The following is a 22,089-nucleotide window of genomic DNA, read 5'->3' on the forward strand; positions in this document are numbered from 1 at the left end:
CAGGCTGCCAACAACAACGTTACTGTTCTGCCCGGATAATAAACGCTGCCCTGATTAAGTACGGCAGCTTGCCCCGGTTAAGAACAGGGCAGAAAATACATAATCAGGGCAACATAATCAGGACAGGCCGGCTTATTACTCAAAAAATATTATTTGGCACTTATAAAAGGAACATAACCAGGACAAGCCAGTTTATATAAGACAGTTTGATATTATTTCCCACTTACTATAGAACTAACATAATCAGGGCAGGCCGACTTATGTATGACAGTCAAATATTATTCGAGACTTATAGAACGAACGTAATCGGGGCCGACCGGCTTATATAGGATATTTTTATATTATTTCTCACTCACATAATCGGGAAGGCCGATAGAACAAATATAATCGGGGCTGACCGCTTTTATATCCTTTGTCATCACTTCTGACAAGCAAATAGCCCTGGTGGCAAAGTTGTTGTTGTTCTCAAATGAAACGAAATTTCGTGGCAAGCACTAAATTTTGGGATTCGCAAGTTTAATAACTTTTCACCAAACTTAATTCCCGCAAAAAGAATAATTTAGGTTCCATGAAATTTAGTTACTTCAAAGTATATTATGTTGAAATGTATTTACTACAAGAGTAGTTTATACTCAACCTCGTTCCCAGGGCAATTTTTCGCTTTTTGATATCCGAGACGGCGCGAAGAAATGATTCATTTCTTCTCGCCGTCCGAGATCGTCAAAAAGAGAAAAATGGGCCTGGGGACGAGGTTGGTTTATACTAAGAATTACGTCGAGACTTTTTTCTTTCGCCATGTCTAGTTTTGGGGGATGTTCTATCTTCCAGAGAATGTTTAATTCACAAAAGTTCGAAGAAAATGCCAATCACAGCCTGCCTGGCTAGCTATTATATCAGCGTTCATAATCCGGTCACCACTACATAACCAGCGCAAAAAAAAAATAATCGGACCATGCGTACATAATCGGGCTGTCCCAGTTGTAAACAGGCCGTTTTCGCAATCCGGGCAGAACATTACAACCATCCTGGCTGCAGTATTTCTTTATTTAAAGGACACAGAGAGCCTGTTCATCAGTCAGAAAGCTTGCATAAAACTTGGCCTCATTCCAGCCTCATTTTCAACAGTTGGTAAGACCTGTGATGAGATCACACCAACTCCTGTACTAAGACAACCAAATCCACCACCCATGATGGTAGATTTTAACAACAAAGGATTAAACGAATGGCCTTCTCTACATTTCTTAAAAATACTGAACTGAAGGAATACCCTTTCTGTACACATTTTAGTGAGATTTTAATCCTGTTTTCACTGAGGAGAGGATAAAGGATAGCTATATACACAGTATATGTATGTGGTAGATGTTTATTGTTTATTCTAGATCATTCTTAACCTAATATAATATTAACATATTAACACGAATTTGTCACAAGCACTTATTTAGATATTCGAATGTTGTGTTTTCTCTTTGCAAATGTATTTAAAAAATATTGTATATATTAATATTATTCTATTCTAGGATTGTGTAGAAATTACACAATCATTTTAATTAACAGAAAAAAATAAATATTTTTTAATATACAAGTATTACCTAGCTATAGCTAGCTAACTAGTTGCAACTAGCTAGTAGTTGTGTGTAACCACCAATACACATACTTTTTGTACTGTGTTACCAACTTAGCATTTTGTAGCACCCAGAATAAATTTAAATCAAATTATAACCAGGGAAGTTTTACAATAAATTACTTTCACTTTTGAAGCAGTGACTTCAATTTAAAAGCTCACACTTATGTAAAAGTGGGTTTCCTCTTATGAGGTTTATTCAGCCTGGCTTGCCAATATACCACAACATAAAAGTACTGATTGAGCAGTCCTAACTATATGAAAGATCCTCCAGGTTTAAATTGTTTGCTGAAAACTATAGCTAACAATAATAGCTGCACACAAGAGTTTAAGGGTTTGGAGGAGGAGAGAAAAGCGAAGAGAATAAACAAATCTGCTTTTTCTTAAAAAACTATTATAGGGCTATAGCCAAGATGGCTTATGTCATACTTCCGTGTAAAATCGACATGAACACAAGCATAAAAACTTTTGTACTTAACCATTATTAAGCTTCTGAAATGGATAGCCAGAACAAAAACAAAGTTGCAGATTTTACCGAACAGTGAGAACACCCTTCCTCTCGGATATATATACAATTAAAATGTAAAATTTAAAATAAAAAATACATATTTTAAACAAGATAACATGCTTAGAATAAAAGAACCTTTTCGAAGTTATAATATGATAACAAGAGATGAATGATTGGAGGATTGATTGACCAGACAACATTGTTGTGTTATAAACTCCGGCGGCGAAGAGCTTTCATTTCATCATTCACGTGTTACATCAGCCCGGATTGTGATAAACAACAAAAAAGATCAAAACGGAACTGGACAGTTTAGAAGACGTTAAATAAAGTAGTAAATCAAAGATTTAAAGCTCTAGTGCTAACTAGTTATGCCTCAGGAAGACGTTGTTGAGAAAGTTAAAAATATGAGTGTTTCAGGTAATCAAATTGTTGAGCTTATAAATTTTTGTTTTCTTCATCTCTTTTATCCTACTAGCTAGTAGCTAGTTAGATAAAAGATCAACGAGTGCCTCATTTTGCTCTGTCTCTTCTAAGAATTACAAGAATTAATGAAAACAGGGGGCTTTTATATGGTTTGATGGATCTTCTTGTAAAGTAACTAGTAACTTACCAGCTCAGCAATTTCATAGACATTCATAAATAAATAAACTAAAAACAAACTGCTAACTAATCAATATTTTCTTTTTTTTTTTGTCTTGTATTATTACATAAATATGACACCTGCCTGAGCCATAAGTTGCCCTTAAAAATACTCCATTGATTTTTCCAAGAGGCAATTTTTTTACACAAAGGTTGGTGGTGGTAGGCATACGGATTCCAGTGTGGCGTCATTTGTTTACTTTTCAGTGGTAAGCTCTTTGGCTCTGTCATTTGCATGGCAGGAAAAAAGATGCTAGGATTTGGTGAAGAAAGGTCTTTTCCTGTAGATTTCTTCTCACAATAACATCATTGGGGTTATAAACTATTATTGTGTGTAGATTAATGCTTTCTGATTTATTTGAATTCATTTAAAGACCTAAGAATACCTTTGCTAAGAAATGGACTGGTTATAACTTTGCTTCGCCTAGTGCCCTCGTCTTTTTTCCTGCCACGCAAATGCCAAAACCAAAGGAGCTTACAGCTGAAAATGTAAACAACAGAATTCATCTATAAAAAACACTAACTGCAAGTCTGTATTCTTGTGGCAATGGCAATCACATCTGGTGCAAAAAATACACTCACCTGAATTTTGATATGACTTTCAAACAAAAATGTTTTAGGAACATTTGACCACAATGTTTGTTAGGCCCCAAACATAAGAATAAAGTCATATTTGGGGGAAAACAGAATACCCTTCTAAATTTATGATATGATTTTCTTGAAACATTTTTCTGGATTGTTTGACCACAGTGTCAGTGCCATATTTTGTTTTGACTTAATTCACAATTCAGCAATAATTCACACACCAAAAACATGTTTATTTAACAACTAATTGATAAAGCTTGTGGAAAAATCCATTTAGGCACAATGACAATGAAAAAGAACAGTTATTTGCATTTTGATTTGTATACCAGTTTCCTGTATTGTATAGATTTTATACTCTGATCAAGAAAATGTAAATGATCATGTACCTTTATTAAACGGATACAGAGATATTGGGTTATAAGGTTTTTTTGATAAAGTCATCAACCCATGTGTTCAGAAACAAGTAAGTTGGCCCAGCTTTGGGGAATTTACCCTATTTGATCTCAGGTAGCCCCTAGTTACCAATGTGGGGAGATGACGGCAGTTATTTTTAGCGATTTTAACATATTATGCCTTAAACATAAAAGTGCAATGCAATTGCTTTATTAATCTTTTTTATTAAATTGAAGTCTAAATTCATTAACATCATGCCATAGCATGTAGGCAGTTAACAAATAGGACATACCTTTTTGGCTACATCAAGGAAAAATAAACACATCTACTTTTCCAGTTACAGATAGACGTGCCCAGTTTCTGTCTCTATATTAATAGCCGTATTCTGTGTGTTCAAAATGGCTGCATGCAGCTTCATTCTGGGTTGCCCGCAGAGTTGATATGTTGCTGACGTGTGGCCTCTTCGGATTTTTTGACGGGTTATTGACTAGTATTATTATAACAGATGCTTAATGGCAGGTAGCCAACGAATTGGATTTTTTGATTAACATTTTGAAACGTAAAACAGTTGACTAATGTTAAAAAAGATTAATTAAAGAAGATCAATATAATAGTTATCAATATAAAAACATTTTGGCTACCTGAACAAGGAAGGTACTTCTACTACTGAGTCACAAGCTCAGACGCTCCCAATTGTTTTCTGCATGAAAGAAGTAATGACAAAAAATGCAACCACTGTATAATCCATTCGGCCTTTGTGCCTTTCAGTAAACAATTTGTGATTTGTTATTCTGCACATGCAAACAGCCACTGCACGCCATGGAATTTCTTGGCATGCAAACATCAAATACCAAAATATTTTGAAATTAGTTATGGTGTGCGAACGACCACACAGCATCATTTTTCATGCCTCCCTTTAAATCCTTAATAATAGAAGAATGTGGTCAATAGACACAGAGCCTACAAGGTGCACCCAACAGTTTCCACTCCTACAATATATTGTATATAATTGTATAATCCTGTACAATATATTGTGCATACCTCTACTTAAATAAAAATTTATTAGTAGAACAACAACCCCAGGCACTCCAAAGTTGTGTATAGAAAAGTCTTTGAATACCTTTACACAAACATTTGTTTAAACTTAGCCATCATAGTATCATTTGTACTGAAAACAGGGGAATTAGTAGAAGAAGAGAGAGGTGGTTATCTTCTGAAGATGGGTTTTAACTGGTTTGACTAGTATTAATAAAATATTTTACCTGTGTTTGTTTATATCACCAATTTTAACTGTTTTGTGTTCTCTATTTCTTACCATTTAGTATTTGTGATTCCTTAAAATCTGCACAAAAGGCCAATTTTAACATTGTTGATTTTAACGCCACATAATCCCACCCCCTCCTCTTTTAACATTAAAAAGATGTGAAGCATGGACAATTTGTATGGCACTTCTTCATGGATATGATTTGTAAAAAATGGATGTCTGACAAAATGGATATATATTTCATGTGTTTAATTACAATACTGTCCTTCTCTTCTTTAAATATACTACAAAAGACTAAAGAATTAGAAAAAATCATGAACAAGTAAAATGTTTATTTTTTTGAAATGTTGTTTACATCATAGTACGCAATGTCTCATTTTTATCTCAGGTCTTTGCTGAAAGGAATGAGCTGTAACTATTTGTTAACCAGACTATCAGCCACACGTATACTGTCAGCTTCAAGGCTTGTTCAGAGACACTTTTCAAATTTTAGAAAAACATTACCTCTGCATATAGTTCGAGCACAAGTCTTCCCAATCATTTTTCCCACACAAAAACTTTGCACTTTAGGAATTAGAGGTTAGTCTGATACATATGTTGCCTATCTATATGTTTTAGTATAGATCAATATGATACTTTATACACAGCCATTAAATAAATTGCAACAGTATAGTGTACATGTTGATACCATTTGTTTACACTTGGTGACCGTTTTTTGCAGTAAATAAAAACGGTCAGAAAAGTGGCTAAAAAGAAGTTTTTTTGTATAAAATATTATTGATGGTTTTCATCAAACTAAAAGAGAGTTTTTATTATCCTCTAGACATGCCTCCAATTTATACATCAGAAAAGAGTGGCAATGATGAAACTGGAGATGGAACAGAAGGTAAACCATACAAGACTGTACTCCAAGCGATGCGACATGCAAAATCTGAACCATTTCCACAAATAATGGTCGACGTAAAAGATGCTGAAAAGTCTGGATTTGAAGTTATAGCTAAGGCACAGTTAAAGAAAATGACTAAGCTGTTCGGTCAAGAAAAAAGGAAAGCTGAAGATCGTGAGAAAAGAGAGGTGTTAAATTTTTTTTAAGTTTTGTTTGAAGATTTAGCAGCTAACTTTTTTTGATATTTTTTGCTCAATCTTTGGGTTTGCTCTTTGTAGAAACCAAATTTGTGACACAGTAATTATATAATTTAGGCTGAAAAAGCTGCTCAACATGAAAAGAATTTAGAAGAAGCAAAAAAAATCATCATAGAGGAGGATAAATTGCTGCCTGTAGCAAAACGAGTGAGTTTCACATGTTTTTCACCCCTTTTAATTTGAATTGTGAATGATTTGGGATCTATATATTATTATTTAGTTTAAAAATGCTTTCAGAGTGCAAAGGACTCACATGTTTGCTTTTCACATGTTTATCATTCAAATCCTCTGTTAATAATGGTACATTTATAGATAAAAATCAGAGACACAAAGGACCACAGAGAACAGCGAGTCAAATTGTTTGGATGGGCGCATCGCGTAAGACAGCAAGGTACATATGATTTTTAGAATTTTTGTGTAGTTTTTAATTAGAACGATGCTTTTATAATTTTTGTGACAAAAGATGCTTCTCCAATCAAGAAAATTATTACATATAGCCAGATTCAATCCAACTGAGAACTTTCTAAAAGAATCAAGTGTTTAAATCATAATCGTAAAGCAAACAACCAACAACATGGAATATTGCATTGAATGTGATCAGATTTTGTTAAGTTTAGGCAAAAATCTTATGTTCATTGTGCTAAGAGATGGTACTGGATTTTTGCAGTGTGTTCTTGCTGAGAAGCTGTGTCAAACTTATAATGCTGTTAGGCTTAGTACGGAGTCCACTGTGGCTGTGTTTGGTACGTTAAAAGAAGTTCCTGAGGGAAAAGAAGTAAGTCTGAGCTTATGTATTTCTTTTGTGGTCATTAAAGTACCTGTTTGGAACCGTTAACTAAGCATTGTTTCTAGCAAACATTGGGGTATAAGAAAAAAATTCAGAATTTGGTGTCAAAAATCAGGGAAGGTGTTTAACAAACTGTCTAAGGCAGTTTTAAATAAGATATCGCATTTGTCCTGCCTCATCAAGTCAAATAAATATTAACATATAAAGAAATTGTTATTATATTGTTTTAGGCTCCAGGAGGTCATGAATTAATTGTAGATTATTGGGAGGTGGTTGGGTTTGCTCCACCAGGTGGTGCAGACAATTTAGTAAACGAAGTAAGAGTTTATAAATAGTATGACTGTCAATGTTTGTTTTACTTTTATCTGTGCAAAGATAAAACTAATATCAACAACTGATATCGTCCTGGCACCTCAGAGATGTTATCAAGGTATTGAGGTATTTTAATTGTTTCTCTGTTATTCCATTTAGAATTCCAATGTAGACACATTGTTAGACAATAGGCATCTTGCTCTTAGAGGTGAACATGTAAGACCTGTTTTTGACTGTAACCCTTAACTTAACTAAACTGTGTCCTTGTTGCTGTGACAAGGTGATGTTTTAAACTATATCATCTTCTTTTCTAGCTTTCAAAAATATTACGCGTAAGATCAAGAGTAACACAATGGTAAATATATAAAAATATATTTATATATTCTTAAAACATAAATTACACGCTAATGCAATTTTTGCATTCAATATTCATAGAATGAATATCCTACCTTCAGTTTTTTTATGTTACTGAGTAGCACATTTTTGGTATAATTTCTACTGAAAATTAATTTCATTCTTTTGGATTTTATTCTGTATGTACTGATTGTTTTGTTTTTTTAGTTTTAGAGACCATTATTTTGACCGAGGATATGTGGAGGTCACGCCGCCTACAATGGTACAAACACAATGCGAAGGTGGTAGCACATTATTTAAATTTGATTATTTTGGTGATCCGGCATATTTGACTCAATCGTCTCAGTTGTATCTTGAAACTGCCATACCTGCTGTCGGCGACTGCTTTTGTATTGCTCAATCATATAGAGCTGAGACGTCGAGAACGAGAAGGCATTTGGCTGAGTATGTATGCTTTATAGAATAATTAATTGTTGATTTGTGTCAAGTCCATGACTTTGAAGATTTTAAGACTTCTGACCTGACAAGTTTTGTTATTTCCACTGGCATTCTGTCAAGCATTCTCTTGACAGTCAAATTCTCGCCTTTCTTAAACTTGAGTTTAAATTTAGATATACCCATATAGAAGGTGAATGCCCGTTCATTGATTTTGAAGAACTGCTGACAAGAATAGAGGATTTGGTAAGAAAACTACAATTTTTTCACTTTTGATAATCTCATAAGAGGTTCTTCTTTTTAGAAATGGTTTCTACACTTTTAGTTTCATTACTTAGTCATTTTTTTCATCTTCCTTGATTAATATTATTACGAAGGCAGGGACACAATAAGAATACAAGAGTTTTTTTTTTTTTGCCGCCAAACAATTAAAAGTTATTTTATTTTAAATACATTCGTTTGTGTTTTAGGTGTGTGATGTTGTTGATCGATTTTTAAAGAGTCCTGAAGGGTTGCTGCTAAAAGATCTTTATCCGGTGAGGAAAGCATTAATACGTTGTTATAATTAATCAAAATTTAAATTTTGATCTTGAATTGCTTTTTTTTCCATTATTTTCAGTATAAACGACCAAACAAATATTTATCCGCACCGCAGCTTTTATTTTAAATTTATCATTTAATTTAATTTTCGTTTAGGACTTTCAACCTCCTAAAAGACCTTTTAAGTAAGTGCATTCATTGTCAACTAAACAGTGCGCTGCCAAGTCCAGTGAAAAATGCGCTCCCAAATCTTTGTATACGCCCTACATTTGCATTTTAATGGTTAGATTCGTGGTCGCTAATACTTTCTATTATTATATTTGTAGACGCATGAGTTACAGTGATGCTATTGAGTGGTTAAAAGCTGATGGTTACAAAAAAGAAGATGGAACGTTTTATGAATTTGGAGAGGTATGGTTTCGTTCTGTTTTGTATATTCTTTGTTATTAGAAAATATAAAGCGGTGTTATCTTTGTCTGGTTATAAAAAGTAAATCTAGTTTCTACTAAAAGTTGTTCTTTATGGATTTTCACGTCTTAAAGTGTGATGTGGACTCAATGGAGAACGTGAAAGTCCTACACCTAAGTTTCGTTGTTCGAGCACATGTATATAATGATGTTTTCTTGTTTGCCGCTAGGTAATGTTCTGCCTGTCCTTAATGGCTGTCAATTTAAGGACTTGTCTGAATTTGTAGCAGATTATATTCAACAAAAGAGTCGCTTAAAGCCTGCCCCTTGTGTTGTAGAATGGGTTGGTATGGAATACATCTATCAATCTTAACTATTTTAGGATATTCCAGAGATGCCTGAAAGAAGAATGACAGATGCTATTGGAGAGGTATGTCCACTTTATTTGCTTCAAGCATTATGCAATTGTTGAGAAGGCTCTGGCTTCAACAAAATCGCATTGCATGTGTATGAATAAATCGCACCGTTTAAGGCACTTTACCTGTTTCAGTCCGTGCAAGCCTACTTTTTTCTGTCCGTGCAAGCCTACCTGTTTCTGTCCGCGCAAGCCTACCTGTTTCTGTCCGTGTAAGCCTACTTATTTTATCTAGAACTTTTAGTTTGATGCATGTTATTTTTTGTTTGTATTGCAGCCAATTTTGCTTACACGATTTCCTGCTGATGTGAAAGCATTCTACATGCAGAAGGACCCTAAAGATAGACGAGTTGCGGAGGCGGTAAGTGATAGTTTTGTTTGTGTGTGTGTGTGTCTTTTTATATTTTGTGTTCTTACGTGGTTTAATGTTTGTTCTTCTTTTGTGTGTATGATCGTCACGGTTTTGTAAGTCATTGCTTAGAACACTATAGCAAAGAGTCCATCATTTGTCTTTTCCCTTACTTATTTTTATATTTTTGCAGGTCGATTTACTAATGCCTGGTGTGGGTGAAATTGTTGGTGGTTCCATGAGAATGGATAATAATGTAAGTGACGAATATGTGACATGTTAATGAACTGCCCAGACTATTACACAGCCAGCCGGTGGAATTTCTAATTAAATGAAAATGATTTTATTTGTGTGTGTGTGGCCATGTAGGCTGGCAAATATAGTGTAACTAATAATATTTGATGACATGCCTCTTTCGTATTGCTTAATCTCAGTCAAGCTAAGCGGAATGTTAGTTACCTCCACGTCATTTTTCAATCTTCAGACATGATTCATTGTTTTTAATGAAACGATTTGTTTTTTTTGTTTTTTTTTTCTTTGTAAAAAGCAGTGATGCAACAGAGTCATTAAATTGCTGTGCTTTCATGATGGTTGTGATTTATTTTACCTTGCCAAGTGAATAAGACGTTGATGTCTTTGATATTGATGATTTTAATTTAGATAGAAATATCTAAATTAAATTAAGTAGATAGGTGGGTTTCCTAAAAATAAAATAAAATCGGTTATGTGAATTGGTTAGCTGAGTTTTCGAACCTAAATTTTTCTTTATGGAAGGTATCGCAAAATCGGGGTAAAGTATTACCGAACAAGCTTCAGTACAAACAAACTTTGGCACGAAAAAGTCCATTTTATAGCAAGGTTGGGAGAGCAATATGAATCGTAAAGAAGCGACAACCTTTCTATAATTATATTAACATGAAATTTTTGCATCGCTACCCATGTTGTGTTAGTTCTGTGTCATATGGCTCTTTTTCCACTACAGGATGAGCTGATGGAAGCGTTTCAAAAACAGAAGCTGGATCCGTCTCCCTATTACTGGTACACCGACCAGAGAAAGTATGGAACCTGCCCTCATGGAGGTTACGGCCTCGGCTTAGATCGTTTTGTCACTTGGTTGACCAATCGTTACCATATTCGAGATGTGTGCTTCTACCCGCGATTTATAGGGCGTTGTACACCTTAGATAGAAAATATTTTTGTTTTGATGTAGGGGAAGGTATTGGAAAGAATGATGTTTTAGTTATATTGTTGCATTATTTTGTTGTTACTTGTTTGGGGGATTCACGTTGTTAATATAGGATGGACTAGTGTTAGAATTAGCGCCTGGTAAAATCAGGAAAATTTGAGATAATTTGGCAAATTAGCTTGGAGGAAAAACAACCATTTTAGAAAAAGGTCCTGCGAACTAGTGTTAGGATAAGGACCTGGAAAACCCGGAAAATTCTAGCTAATTTGCCAAAGGGCTTGGTCCTGAATAATCTGGAAAAACAACCATTTTAGAAAATAGTCCTGCGAAAACAGTATGTGTGCGCTTTCATTTAGAACCATATATTTTACAGCTCGAATTAATTAATCTGGTTCGGAACATTTTTTTTGAATACTATACTTAGAATTAAAAAATCGACCTGAAAATCAATTTTTCCGAAAAAGTCCTGGAATTTTAAAATTCGCTGGCCGCCCTAAATTGTCACTCATTCTAAATGCTTAAAATTATTGAGCGTTTTTTAAATAGGAATATGCTTATAAAAATACCAGGTTGGATTTTCAGGTTGAAAACAATAGGTCTACGTGTAGAACAATAGAAAAATGACCAGCATGGTTAAAATCTTTTTATTTTTATAAAAAAAACAGCGTGCAAAAGGTTCCCTGGTCATGCGTGAACGTTTTTTATAATCACGACGATGAGATGCATGACTCTCCGCTACCCACTTTTCCCTGGTTAAAAAACGGACAAAAAATATTAGTTTTTAAACTAATGATTTTTAGTTTAATTTTAAATGTTACTTTTAAGGGTGATTTCTGTTGTGTTCAAGCAAAATACGTCTTACGCTGTCTCTGATGCTTATGTTAAAGATCTGTCTTATTAAGTTCTTTTATAAATGGAAGGAATAAAGAAAGCAACCTCTTCCCTTGGACTTATTAAGCTTTTTATATTTTGACGTCCTGAAAGCTAAAATAGTTTTGGGGACAAGGTTGCGATTTATTTTTGAAAAATGAAAGATTCTGTAAGGTATGTTTCAACTTAGGCCGAAAAGAGTAAATTTGCCAAGTTCGTAGTCGTGTCCTTCAAATACCGCTTTGGTCCTTGTTGTCTTGTGGACTTGCTGAAATAAATACAAGCAAAATTTCTCACAATAGTCAAAATCGCAAAAACATTAAAAAATCCGAGTCCTGGAGTTGGTCAGGCCTATCAATTAGCGCAGCACCAATGAGAGACAAAAATCCCTAATGACGAAGTTGGGTCCGCGTAGGTCAAAAACAAGTTTGTTTATATCAAGTATTGGTCATTTTGCAGAATTTTTTTTGCAGAATTGTGTGCAGTTACAAAAAAATACGTGTACTGTAAAAAGACACAGAAAGCTATGAATATACGCCTGATTAAGAAAATGGAAAAACGTAATAAACTTCTCTCACTTCAATTTAATCCGCGAAAGAGAAATTTTTAGCTGATAAGAAATATTCTTTTTGTTTCAACCACCCCTTTGTCTCTCTCCATACCCGTAGTCTCCGAGGGGGTGAGGGGCAAAACTGAAGTCCACCCTGGTCACCCTAGTTAACTCAAAAAACGCATCCTCGTCTCCATGGTTTTTGTCTGATATCAACGTCGCTATCTAGGGAACGATTTTTTTCACAATAGACTACATGAATTTTTTCTTCTAATTCAATAGTACACACCACATACTAATAGAAGTTAAAAGGTAACTTGTGTGGTTACATCAAGGCACATTCGCCTATAGGCAAAATAATTGTAAACAACAAATTTCCATCGGACACCTAATTTTGAATATCTCTTTAATAATAGCCGTCGTCTGTCTGTCTGTGTGTCCGCGAAAACCGTGTCCCGTAACGGAAACACGAAATTTTTAAAATGCGCACCAATACCAAATGCGATATATTTCTGTCCACTTTGTTGCAACGGGATAATTTAAAGGACGGGCGACCCCGTGGATTTTTCCACAGGATAACGACTATCTATATTATAATACCCGTATACGTCTGTCTGTCTGTCTGTCTGTCTGTCCGTCCGTCCGTCCGTCCGTCCGTCCGTCCGTCCGTCCGTCCGTCCGTCCGTCCGTCCGTCCGTCCGTCCGTCCGTCCGTCCGTCCGTCCGTCCGTCCGTCCGTCCGTCCGTCCGTCCGTCTGTCTGTCTGTCTGTCACGCAAAATGGTAGCTTAGCTGCGCAATAGCGAGAAGCACGCAATGCGGTATAAAAAGGACGGGCGAACCCGTAGATTTTTCACGGGCTAGCGACTAGTTATTAAAATTGGTTATCACTCTATCATTATAAAATTTTGAACCTTAAGTTTTGTATTGTTTTTGTATTGCAGGCGGTATTACAACATACCCCGAAATATAAGGAAACAAATTTATATCAGGACGTGCCCCACTCTTACAAATTTTGACTCTTAAGTAACGATTAGATTTTGAAAACTTTAAAATTTCTGCGTCCAATTGTAGGGTCCGTTTCAATAAGAGCGTTCTTGGCCGCATTTTGCGCTTGAACGACGGTACTTTATATAATACTAAAGATGGTAGTGTTTTCTGTCTTTTGATTAGTTGTTGAAAAAGATGTCCGCTTCAAACGCTTGGGGCGTTGACTCGTCTTAAAAAGAGTTGCATTTTAACGTTTGTAGCTGTGGCTAAAAAGGCTTTTGTTAAAAGCCGCTTTAACCGTGTCAAAACGAACAAGATTTTGCCTTGTTTTGTCTCGCTGATACCAATTTGTTTATTTAATTCGGAAAAGTTGATTTAATCCGTGTACGTCAATAGAATGTCAGACATCTCAGAATATTTTGAACCATGACCTTGTCAGGTCAAAATGGTTAGCAATGATTGGTTTTGAAAAAAACCAAACAATTAATTTTTTGTAAAAAATAGTTTTTTTTCTGTTGACACGTACAGTTATAAACGTAACGCCAGAAAATTAGGTTATATACAGTCTAGTTACGTTGCAATTGACTAATGCAATACGCAAATGGGTTAAAGGTACACGTACAATATTTTTCTAGGTCTTTATCAAAGGTTAAAGAACTTCCGGCTTAACCTATCCTTCATCACCGTAAAACGTCGTGACAACGGTTCTGCTTTTTAAAAACACGTTTGGTTTTTAACTTCGATTATCTCGACCCCATACTAGACTGTGTTCCCTGTTTGCAGACAGTTTTTATAAAAACAAATTACCAAAACACAATGCAGAGCAATTAATGTTTAAAATAGCATAAATTCTGTGCCTCTAAATAAACACGTGCGTGACGAAACAACTTCATTACGCATGCGCACGATAGCTGTAATTAACATCTGCTGTTGTTTATTAATTAAAAGTAGGAAATTTCTGATTTCTTCTTTCACGAAAAAAACAAACGCTAATTGATCTTCCATCTCAGCTCGTTGATCGGTGAATGTAAGAAAGGAAATATTGTATAATGGAAAGTATTTATCCCAAAGAGAAAACTTAGATAAAACTTATTTTTAAAAATGTCTGTGCACCGTTTTTTTTTGTTTTTTTTTTGTTGCTGTTGTTGTTGTTGTCAAAATGTTAAAAATCATTTAAAAATCACTGACCTTTAGACGCGACTCTACAGGTTTTAACAAACCTCGAACCCAGGGCCTGTAGCGTTTTTTGATATAAGGCCCTGGGATCGAGGTTGGGTTTAAAGATGTTTTTGTGAAAGCGCTTGATTGTAAGGTAGTTACGGAAAGTTTACGCTCTTAGGGTTTCCATCCTAACAACTGGCTCTCCTTCTCCCACGACTGTGGCTATGCTACACCATCACCAGATATCAGTATGACGGCAGTAACATGCTTGTTAAAAAGTTCGCAGGTCAATTAGGTAGCTCCAAATGGGGTAACAGCACTAGAGCAACGAAATGGAGACTTAAACCTACATTCTTCTTATTTCTAGTAAAATTTCTAGTCAACTAAATCATCTCTTTTGCTGTAATTCTTAGTCACTAAGGAATTTACAACTGCCAAAAGGCTTCGCGCTATTCTATGTTTTAGTAAAATGTATCTGATCTCGAAAAACTGCAGCTACTATTCGATCTCTATGTTCCACATCATACGTGCACGATCAATTATTATCTTCTCCGCAATTATTTTTACGTGACGCAACCAATACAAGGTAAACGGACGGACGTGTCCGAGACATTAAAATTAGATGTCCGTTAAAAATCACTGCAACCGCAAGAAAATACAAAAATCCAGCGGCTTTGACATAAGCAAAAGGTTAAAGAAAGTTTTCTTCCTTTAGGCTTTAAATAAAGAATTTAATGAACCCCGATAAGTGACCGCAACTATATAAATTTAAAAATTTATGTTAAGATGTTAAACATCTTTTAGCAATCTTTTAAGAATTACTTAAAAAACCGTCGTTGTCGTCGTGTACTAAACGTTGTAACTAAGGTAACAACAGTTGAGAACGCTGTAATTTAGGATGGACGTCCTGTAATAATAAATTTCATCTCAAGCCTACCATTTTTTATTTCTTCAAAATTTTTCGACTGTGTAGGCTAAATATTTTTTTTCATACGTAAAAAATGTGAAAAGAAAACATTAGTAGAATAAACATAGGAAGAGCCGAGGCGACCACCCTTATCCCTAGGGTCATAACAAAAAGACAAAAAACCCTGGGGACGAGGGTGCCGAGGCGACGTAACGAAACCTTTCTGTTATTAGACAACACACGGGTTTCCCACACACGTGTGTCACGTGGTAGGTGATGTCATGTCATCAAATTTGTGGTCGCATTATTACTCTTCTAGAATTAAGATATGAATTAAGATATGTCCGTCCGTCCGTCCGTCCGTCCGTCCGTCCGTCCGTCCGTCCGTCCGTCCGTCCGTCCGTCCGTCCGTCCGTCCGTCCGTCCGTCCGTCCGTCCGTCCGTCTGTCTGTCTGTCTGTCTGTCACGCAAAATGGTAGCTTAGCTGCGCAATAGCGAGAAGCACGCAATGCGGTATAAAAAGGACGGGCGAACCCGTAGATTTTTCACGGGCTAGCGACTAGTTATTAAAATTGGTTATCACTCTATCATTATAAAATTTTGAACCTTAAGTTTTGTATTGTTTTTGTATTGCAGGCGGTATTACAACATACCCCGAAATATAAGGAAACAAATTTATATCAGGACGTGCCCCACTCTTACAAATTTTGACTCTTAAGTAACGATTAGATTTTGAAAACTTTAAAATTTCTGCGTCCAATTGTAGGGTCCGTTTCAATAAGAGCGTTCTTGGCCGCATTTTGCGCTTGAACGACGGTACTTTATATAATACTAAAGATGGTAGTGTTTTCTGTCTTTTGATTAGTTGTTGAAAAAGATGTCCGCTTCAAACGCTTGGGGCGTTGACTCGTCTTAAAAAGAGTTGCATTTTAACGTTTGTAGCTGCGGCTAAAAAGGCTTTTGTTAAAAGCCGCTTTAACCGTGTCAAAACGAACAAGATTTTGCCTTGTTTTGTCTCGCTGATACCAATTTGTTTATTTAATTCGGAAAAGTTGATTTAATCCGTGTACGTCAATAGAATGTCAGACATCTCAGAATATTTTGAACCATGACCTTGTCAGGTCAAAATGGTTAGCAATGATTGGTTTTGAAAAAAACCAAACAATTAATTTTTTGTAAAAAATAGTTTTTTTTCTGTTGACACGTACAGTTATAAACGTAACGCCAGAAAATTAGGTTATATACAGTCTAGTTACGTTGCAATTGACTAATGCAATACGCAAATGGGTTAAAGGTACACGTACAATATTTTTCTAGGTCTTTATCAAAGGTTAAAGAACTTCCGGCTTAACCTATCCTTCATCACCGTAAAACGTCGTGACAACGGTTCTGCTTTTTAAAAACACGTTTGGTTTTTAACTTCGATTATCTCGACCCCATACTAGACTGTGTTCCCTGTTTGCAGACAGTTTTTATAAAAACAAATTACCAAAACACAATGCAGAGCAATTAATGTTTAAAATAGCATAAATTCTGTGCCTCTAAATAAACACGTGCGTGACGAAACAACTTCATTACGCATGCGCACGATAGCTGTAATTAACATCTGCTGTTGTTTATTAATTAAAAGTAGGAAATTTCTGATTTCTTCTTTCACGAAAAAAACAAACGCTAATTGATCTTCCATCTCAGCTCGTTGATCGGTGAATGTAAGAAAGGAAATATTGTATAATGGAAAGTATTTATCCCAAAGAGAAAACTTAGATAAAACTTATTTTTAAAAATGTCTGTGCACCGTTTTTTTTTGTTGTTTTTTTTGTTGCTGTTGTTGTTGTTGTCAAAATGTTAAAAATCATTTAAAAATCACTGACCTTTAGACGCGACTCTACAGGTTTTAACAAACCTCGAACCCAGGGCCTGTAGCGTTTTTTGATATAAGGCCCTGGGATCGAGGTTGGGTTTAAAGATGTTTTTGTGAAAGCGCTTGATTGTAAGGTAGTTACGGAAAGTTTACGCTCTTAGGGTTTCCATCCTAACAACTGGCTCTCCTTCTCCCACGACTGTGGCTATGCTACACCATCACCAGATATCAGTATGACGGCAGTAACATGCTTGTTAAAAAGTTCGCAGGTCAATTAGGTAGCTCCAAATGGGGTAACAGCACTAGAGCAACGAAATGGAGACTTAAACCTACATTCTTCTTATTTCTAGTAAAATTTCTAGTCAACTAAATCATCTCTTTTGCTGTAATTCTTAGTCACTAAGGAATTTACAACTGCCAAAAGGCTTCGCGCTATTCTATGTTTTAGTAAAATGTATCTGATCTCGAAAAACTGCAGCTACTATTCGATCTCTATGTTCCACATCATACGTGCACGATCAATTATTATCTTCTCCGCAATTATTTTTACGTGACGCAACCAATACAAGGTAAACGGACGGACGTGTCCGAGACATTAAAATTAGATGTCCGTTAAAAATCACTGCAACCGCAAGAAAATACAAAAATCCAGCGGCTTTGACATAAGCAAAAGGTTAAAGAAAGTTTTCTTCCTTTAGGCTTTAAATAAAGAATTTAATGAACCCCGATAAGTGACCGCAACTATATAAATTTAAAAATTTATGTTAAGATGTTAAACATCTTTTAGCAATCTTTTAAGAATTACTTAAAAAACCGTCGTTGTCGTCGTGTAATAAACGTTGTAACTAAGGTAACAACAGTTGAGAACGCTGTAATTTAGGATGGACGTCCTGTAATAATAAATTTCATCTCAAGCCTACCATTTTTTATTTCTTCAAAATTTTTCGACTGTGTAGGCTAAATATTTTTTTTCATACGTAAAAAATGTGAAAAGAAAACATTAGTAGAATAAACATAGGAAGAGCCGAGGCGACCACCCTTATCCCTAGGGTCATAACAAAAAGACAAAAAACCCTGGGGACGAGGGTGCCGAGGCGACGTAACGAAACCTTTCTGTTATTAGACAACACACGGGTTTCCCACACACGTGTGTCACGTGGTAGGTGATGTCATGTCATCAAATTTGTGGTCGCATTATTACTCTTCTAGAATTAAGATATGAATTAAGATATGTCCGTCCGTCCGTCCGTCCGTCCGTCCGTCCGTCCGTCCGTCCGTCCGTCCGTCCGTCCGTCCGTCCGTCCGTCCGTCCGTCCGTCCGTCCGTCCGTCCGTCCGTCTGTCTGTCTGTCTGTCACGCAAAATGGTAGCTTAGCTGCGCAATAGCGAGAAGCACGCAATGCGGTATAAAAAGGACGGGCGAACCCGTAGATTTTTCACGGGCTAGCGACTAGTTATTAAAATTGGTTATCACTCTATCATTATAAAATTTTGAACCTTAAGTTTTGTATTGTTTTTGTATTGCAGGCGGTATTACAACATACCCCGAAATATAAGGAAACAAATTTATATCAGGACGTGCCCCACTCTTACAAATTTTGACTCTTAAGTAACGATTAGATTTTGAAAACTTTAAAATTTCTGCGTCCAATTGTAGGGTCCGTTTCAATAAGAGCGTTCTTGGCCGCATTTTGCGCTTGAACGACGGTACTTTATATAATACTAAAGATGGTAGTGTTTTCTGTCTTTTGATTAGTTGTTGAAAAAGATGTCCGCTTCAAACGCTTGGGGCGTTGACTCGTCTTAAAAAGAGTTGCATTTTAACGTTTGTAGCTGCGGCTAAAAAGGCTTTTGTTAAAAGCCGCTTTAACCGTGTCAAAACGAACAAGATTTTGCCTTGTTTTGTCTCGCTGATACCAATTTGTTTATTTAATTCGGAAAAGTTGATTTAATCCGTGTACGTCAATAGAATGTCAGACATCTCAGAATATTTTGAACTATGACCTTGTCAGGTCAAAATGGTTAGCAATGATTGGTTTTGAAAAAAACCAAACAATTAATTTTTTGTAAAAAATAGTTTTTTTTCTGTTGACACGTACAGTTATAAACGTAACGCCAGAAAATTAGGTTATATACAGTCTAGTTACGTTGCAATTGACTAATGCAATACGCAAATGGGTTAAAGGTACACGTACAATATTTTTCTAGGTCTTTATCAAAGGTTAAAGAACTTCCGGCTTAACCTATCCTTCATCACCGTAAAACGTCGTGACAACGGTTCTGCTTTTTAAAAACACGTTTGGTTTTTAACTTCGATTATCTCGACCCCATACTAGACTGTGTTCCCTGTTTGCAGACAGTTTTTATAAAAACAAATTACCAAAACACAATGCAGAGCAATTAATGTTTAAAATAGCATAAATTCTGTGCCTCTAAATAAACACGTGCGTGACGAAACAACTTCATTACGCATGCGCACGATAGCTGTAATTAACATCTGCTGTTGTTTATTAATTAAAAGTAGGAAATTTCTGATTTCTTCTTTCACGAAAAAAACAAACGCTAATTGATCTTCCATCTCAGCTCGTTGATCGGTGAATGTAAGAAAGGAAATATTGTATAATGGAAAGTATTTATCCCAAAGAGAAAACTTAGATAAAACTTATTTTTAAAAATGTCTGTGCACCGTTTTTTTTTGTTTTTTTTTTGTTGCTGTTGTTGTTGTTGTCAAAATGTTAAAAATCATTTAAAAATCACTGACCTTTAGACGCGACTCTACAGGTTTTAACAAACCTCGAACCCAGGGCCTGTAGCGTTTTTTGATATAAGGCCCTGGGATCGAGGTTGGGTTTAAAGATGTTTTTGTGAAAGCGCTTGATTGTAAGGTAGTTACGGAAAGTTTACGCTCTTAGGGTTTCCATCCTAACAACTGGCTCTCCTTCTCCCACGACTGTGGCTATGCTACACCATCACCAGATATCAGTATGACGGCAGTAACATGCTTGTTAAAAAGTTCGCAGGTCAATTAGGTAGCTCCAAATGGGGTAACAGCACTAGAGCAACGAAATGGAGACTTAAACCTACATTCTTCTTATTTCTAGTAAAATTTCTAGTCAACTAAATCATCTCTTTTGCTGTAATTCTTAGTCACTAAGGAATTTACAACTGCCAAAAGGCTTCGCGCTATTCTATGTTTTAGTAAAATGTATCTGATCTCGAAAAACTGCAGCTACTATTCGATCTCTATGTTCCACATCATACGTGCACGATCAATTATTATCTTCTCCGCAATTATTTTTACGTGACGCAACCAATACAAGGTAAACGGACGGACGTGTCCGAGACATTAAAATTAGATGTCCGTTAAAAATCACTGCAACCGCAAGAAAATACAAAAATCCAGCGGCTTTGACATAAGCAAAAGGTTAAAGAAAGTTTTCTTCCTTTAGGCTTTAAATAAAGAATTTAATGAACCCCGATAAGTGACCGCAACTATATAAATTTAAAAATTTATGTTAAGATGTTAAACATCTTTTAGCAATCTTTTAAGAATTACTTAAAAAACCGTCGTTGTCGTCGTGTAATAAACGTTGTAACTAAGGTAACAACAGTTGAGAACGCTGTAATTTAGGATGGACGTCCTGTAATAATAAATTTCATCTCAAGCCTACCATTTTTTATTTCTTCAAAATTTTTCGACTGTGTAGGCTAAATATTTTTTTTCATACGTAAAAAATGTGAAAAGAAAACATTAGTAGAATAAACATAGGAAGAGCCGAGGCGACCACCCTTATCCCTAGGGTCATAACAAAAAGACAAAAAACCCTGGGGACGAGGGTGCCGAGGCGACGTAACGAAACCTTTCTGTTATTAGACAACACACGGGTTTCCCACACACGTGTGTCACGTGGTAGGTGATGTCATGTCATCAAATTTGTGGTCGCATTATTACTCTTCTAGAATTAAGATATGAAGATCTTGTTTTTGGATTTGTTGCATTTAAAAAATATTCCCATCACCAATTTTAATGTGTCTGATAATGCTGTAGCTATTACAACTGCTTTGAACCTGTGTCCTAGGAGAAAGAGTTAAACAAAAATGGCCCTTAAATTGTAATAAAGCACTCCCGTTCTCAGGGCAAACCGGGACAACGTTACAACCAAGTTGGTAAAAAAAGGGCTTGGGACGTGTAAAACAGCCCGTGCAATCCTCTAAAGAAGTAGGATCCTGGTTACAAAGGTCTTCAACCTTTCACGAGGGATAAGGGTAAAATTCCTTGAGAATGAGGTCGGAAAACATTTAGGCTTTATTACTCAGTTGAATTAAAATGATTTGCATTTCTAGCTTCAAACAGTAACACTGACGTAAAAAGGGCCAGCGAAGGTTTTAGAGTCTGTAGAATCTTAAAAAAAAATATACACATGTTTTTCTTTTATGCACGAGCTCTTGGAATGTATTTTCTGTCATCATAATTCACATGTTAATTGTTCTGAACGTAACTAATGGATTATCGTGAAAAATGACACTTATTTTGCCAAGTTTATTACTGTGTCTTGGCGCATCTGTAACTTCTTTCATCTGTCGTAAATTCGACCACCGGGTTTGTGAACCGCTAGACTGGTTTCTCTGCTTCACGTTTGTCACGAATGACATCAACCAACCTAAAGCGCGGGACTTAGGCTTAATGTTGCTTAAGTTTCAGATGTTGCTTATTTGTCCCTTGTTGTTGTCGTATGGACCTTACTTAACATTCTGTTCCCATTGTTGGTATTAAATTTCCGGTTTTTTCTTTTTTTTCTTATATTTTGCTACTTC

General features: G+C 35.8%; 2 protein-coding genes across 5 annotated transcripts in view; one reads left to right on the forward strand and one right to left on the reverse strand.

Annotated features, from left to right (window-relative positions):
• LOC130641376 (E3 ubiquitin-protein ligase NEDD4-like) overlaps nt 1-22,089 on the reverse strand; it is a 68,761-nt gene that overhangs the window by 24,441 nt on the left and 22,231 nt on the right. The gene's annotated exons all lie outside the window — the stretch shown is intronic.
• Nucleotides 2,183-10,995, forward strand: LOC130641399 (asparagine--tRNA ligase, cytoplasmic-like). 4 transcript variants are annotated; one of them, XM_057448190.1, is made up of 18 exons: nt 2,183-2,546; nt 5,399-5,589; nt 5,834-6,084; nt 6,211-6,300; nt 6,466-6,544; nt 6,771-6,928; nt 7,171-7,257; nt 7,412-7,468; nt 7,567-7,607; nt 7,814-8,050; nt 8,218-8,287; nt 8,512-8,577; nt 8,738-8,766; nt 8,908-8,992; nt 9,371-9,418; nt 9,681-9,764; nt 9,946-10,008; nt 10,735-10,995. In XM_057448190.1, the coding sequence occupies exons 2-18, from the start codon at nt 5,415-5,417 to the stop codon at nt 10,933-10,935; spliced, it is 1,821 nt and encodes a 606-aa protein (XP_057304173.1). In that variant the 5' UTR covers nt 2,183-2,546; nt 5,399-5,414; the 3' UTR covers nt 10,936-10,995. The 4 variants fall into 4 exon arrangements, with proteins under 4 accessions (XP_057304173.1, XP_057304183.1, XP_057304192.1 ...); XM_057448209.1 differs by having other exon boundaries at nt 2,205-2,546; nt 5,504-5,589; XM_057448200.1 differs by lacking the exon at nt 5,399-5,589 and having other exon boundaries at nt 2,202-2,546.

Source organism: Hydractinia symbiolongicarpus, chromosome 1, assembly GCF_029227915.1.
Source record: "Hydractinia symbiolongicarpus strain clone_291-10 chromosome 1, HSymV2.1, whole genome shotgun sequence".
Classification (NCBI taxonomy): Eukaryota; Metazoa; Cnidaria; class Hydrozoa; order Anthoathecata; family Hydractiniidae; genus Hydractinia; species Hydractinia symbiolongicarpus.

Coding starts and splice junctions, on each gene's coding strand:
- LOC130641399 (XM_057448190.1), top strand. CDS start 5,415: ATGAGCTGTAACTATTTGTTAACCAGACTATCAGCCACACGTATACTG. Junction 5,590..5,833: donor TTGCACTTTAGGAATTAGAG/GTTAGTCTGATA, acceptor ATTATCCTCTAG/ACATGCCTCCAATTTATACA. Junction 6,301..6,465: donor TGCTGCCTGTAGCAAAACGA/GTGAGTTTCACA, acceptor GTACATTTATAG/ATAAAAATCAGAGACACAAA.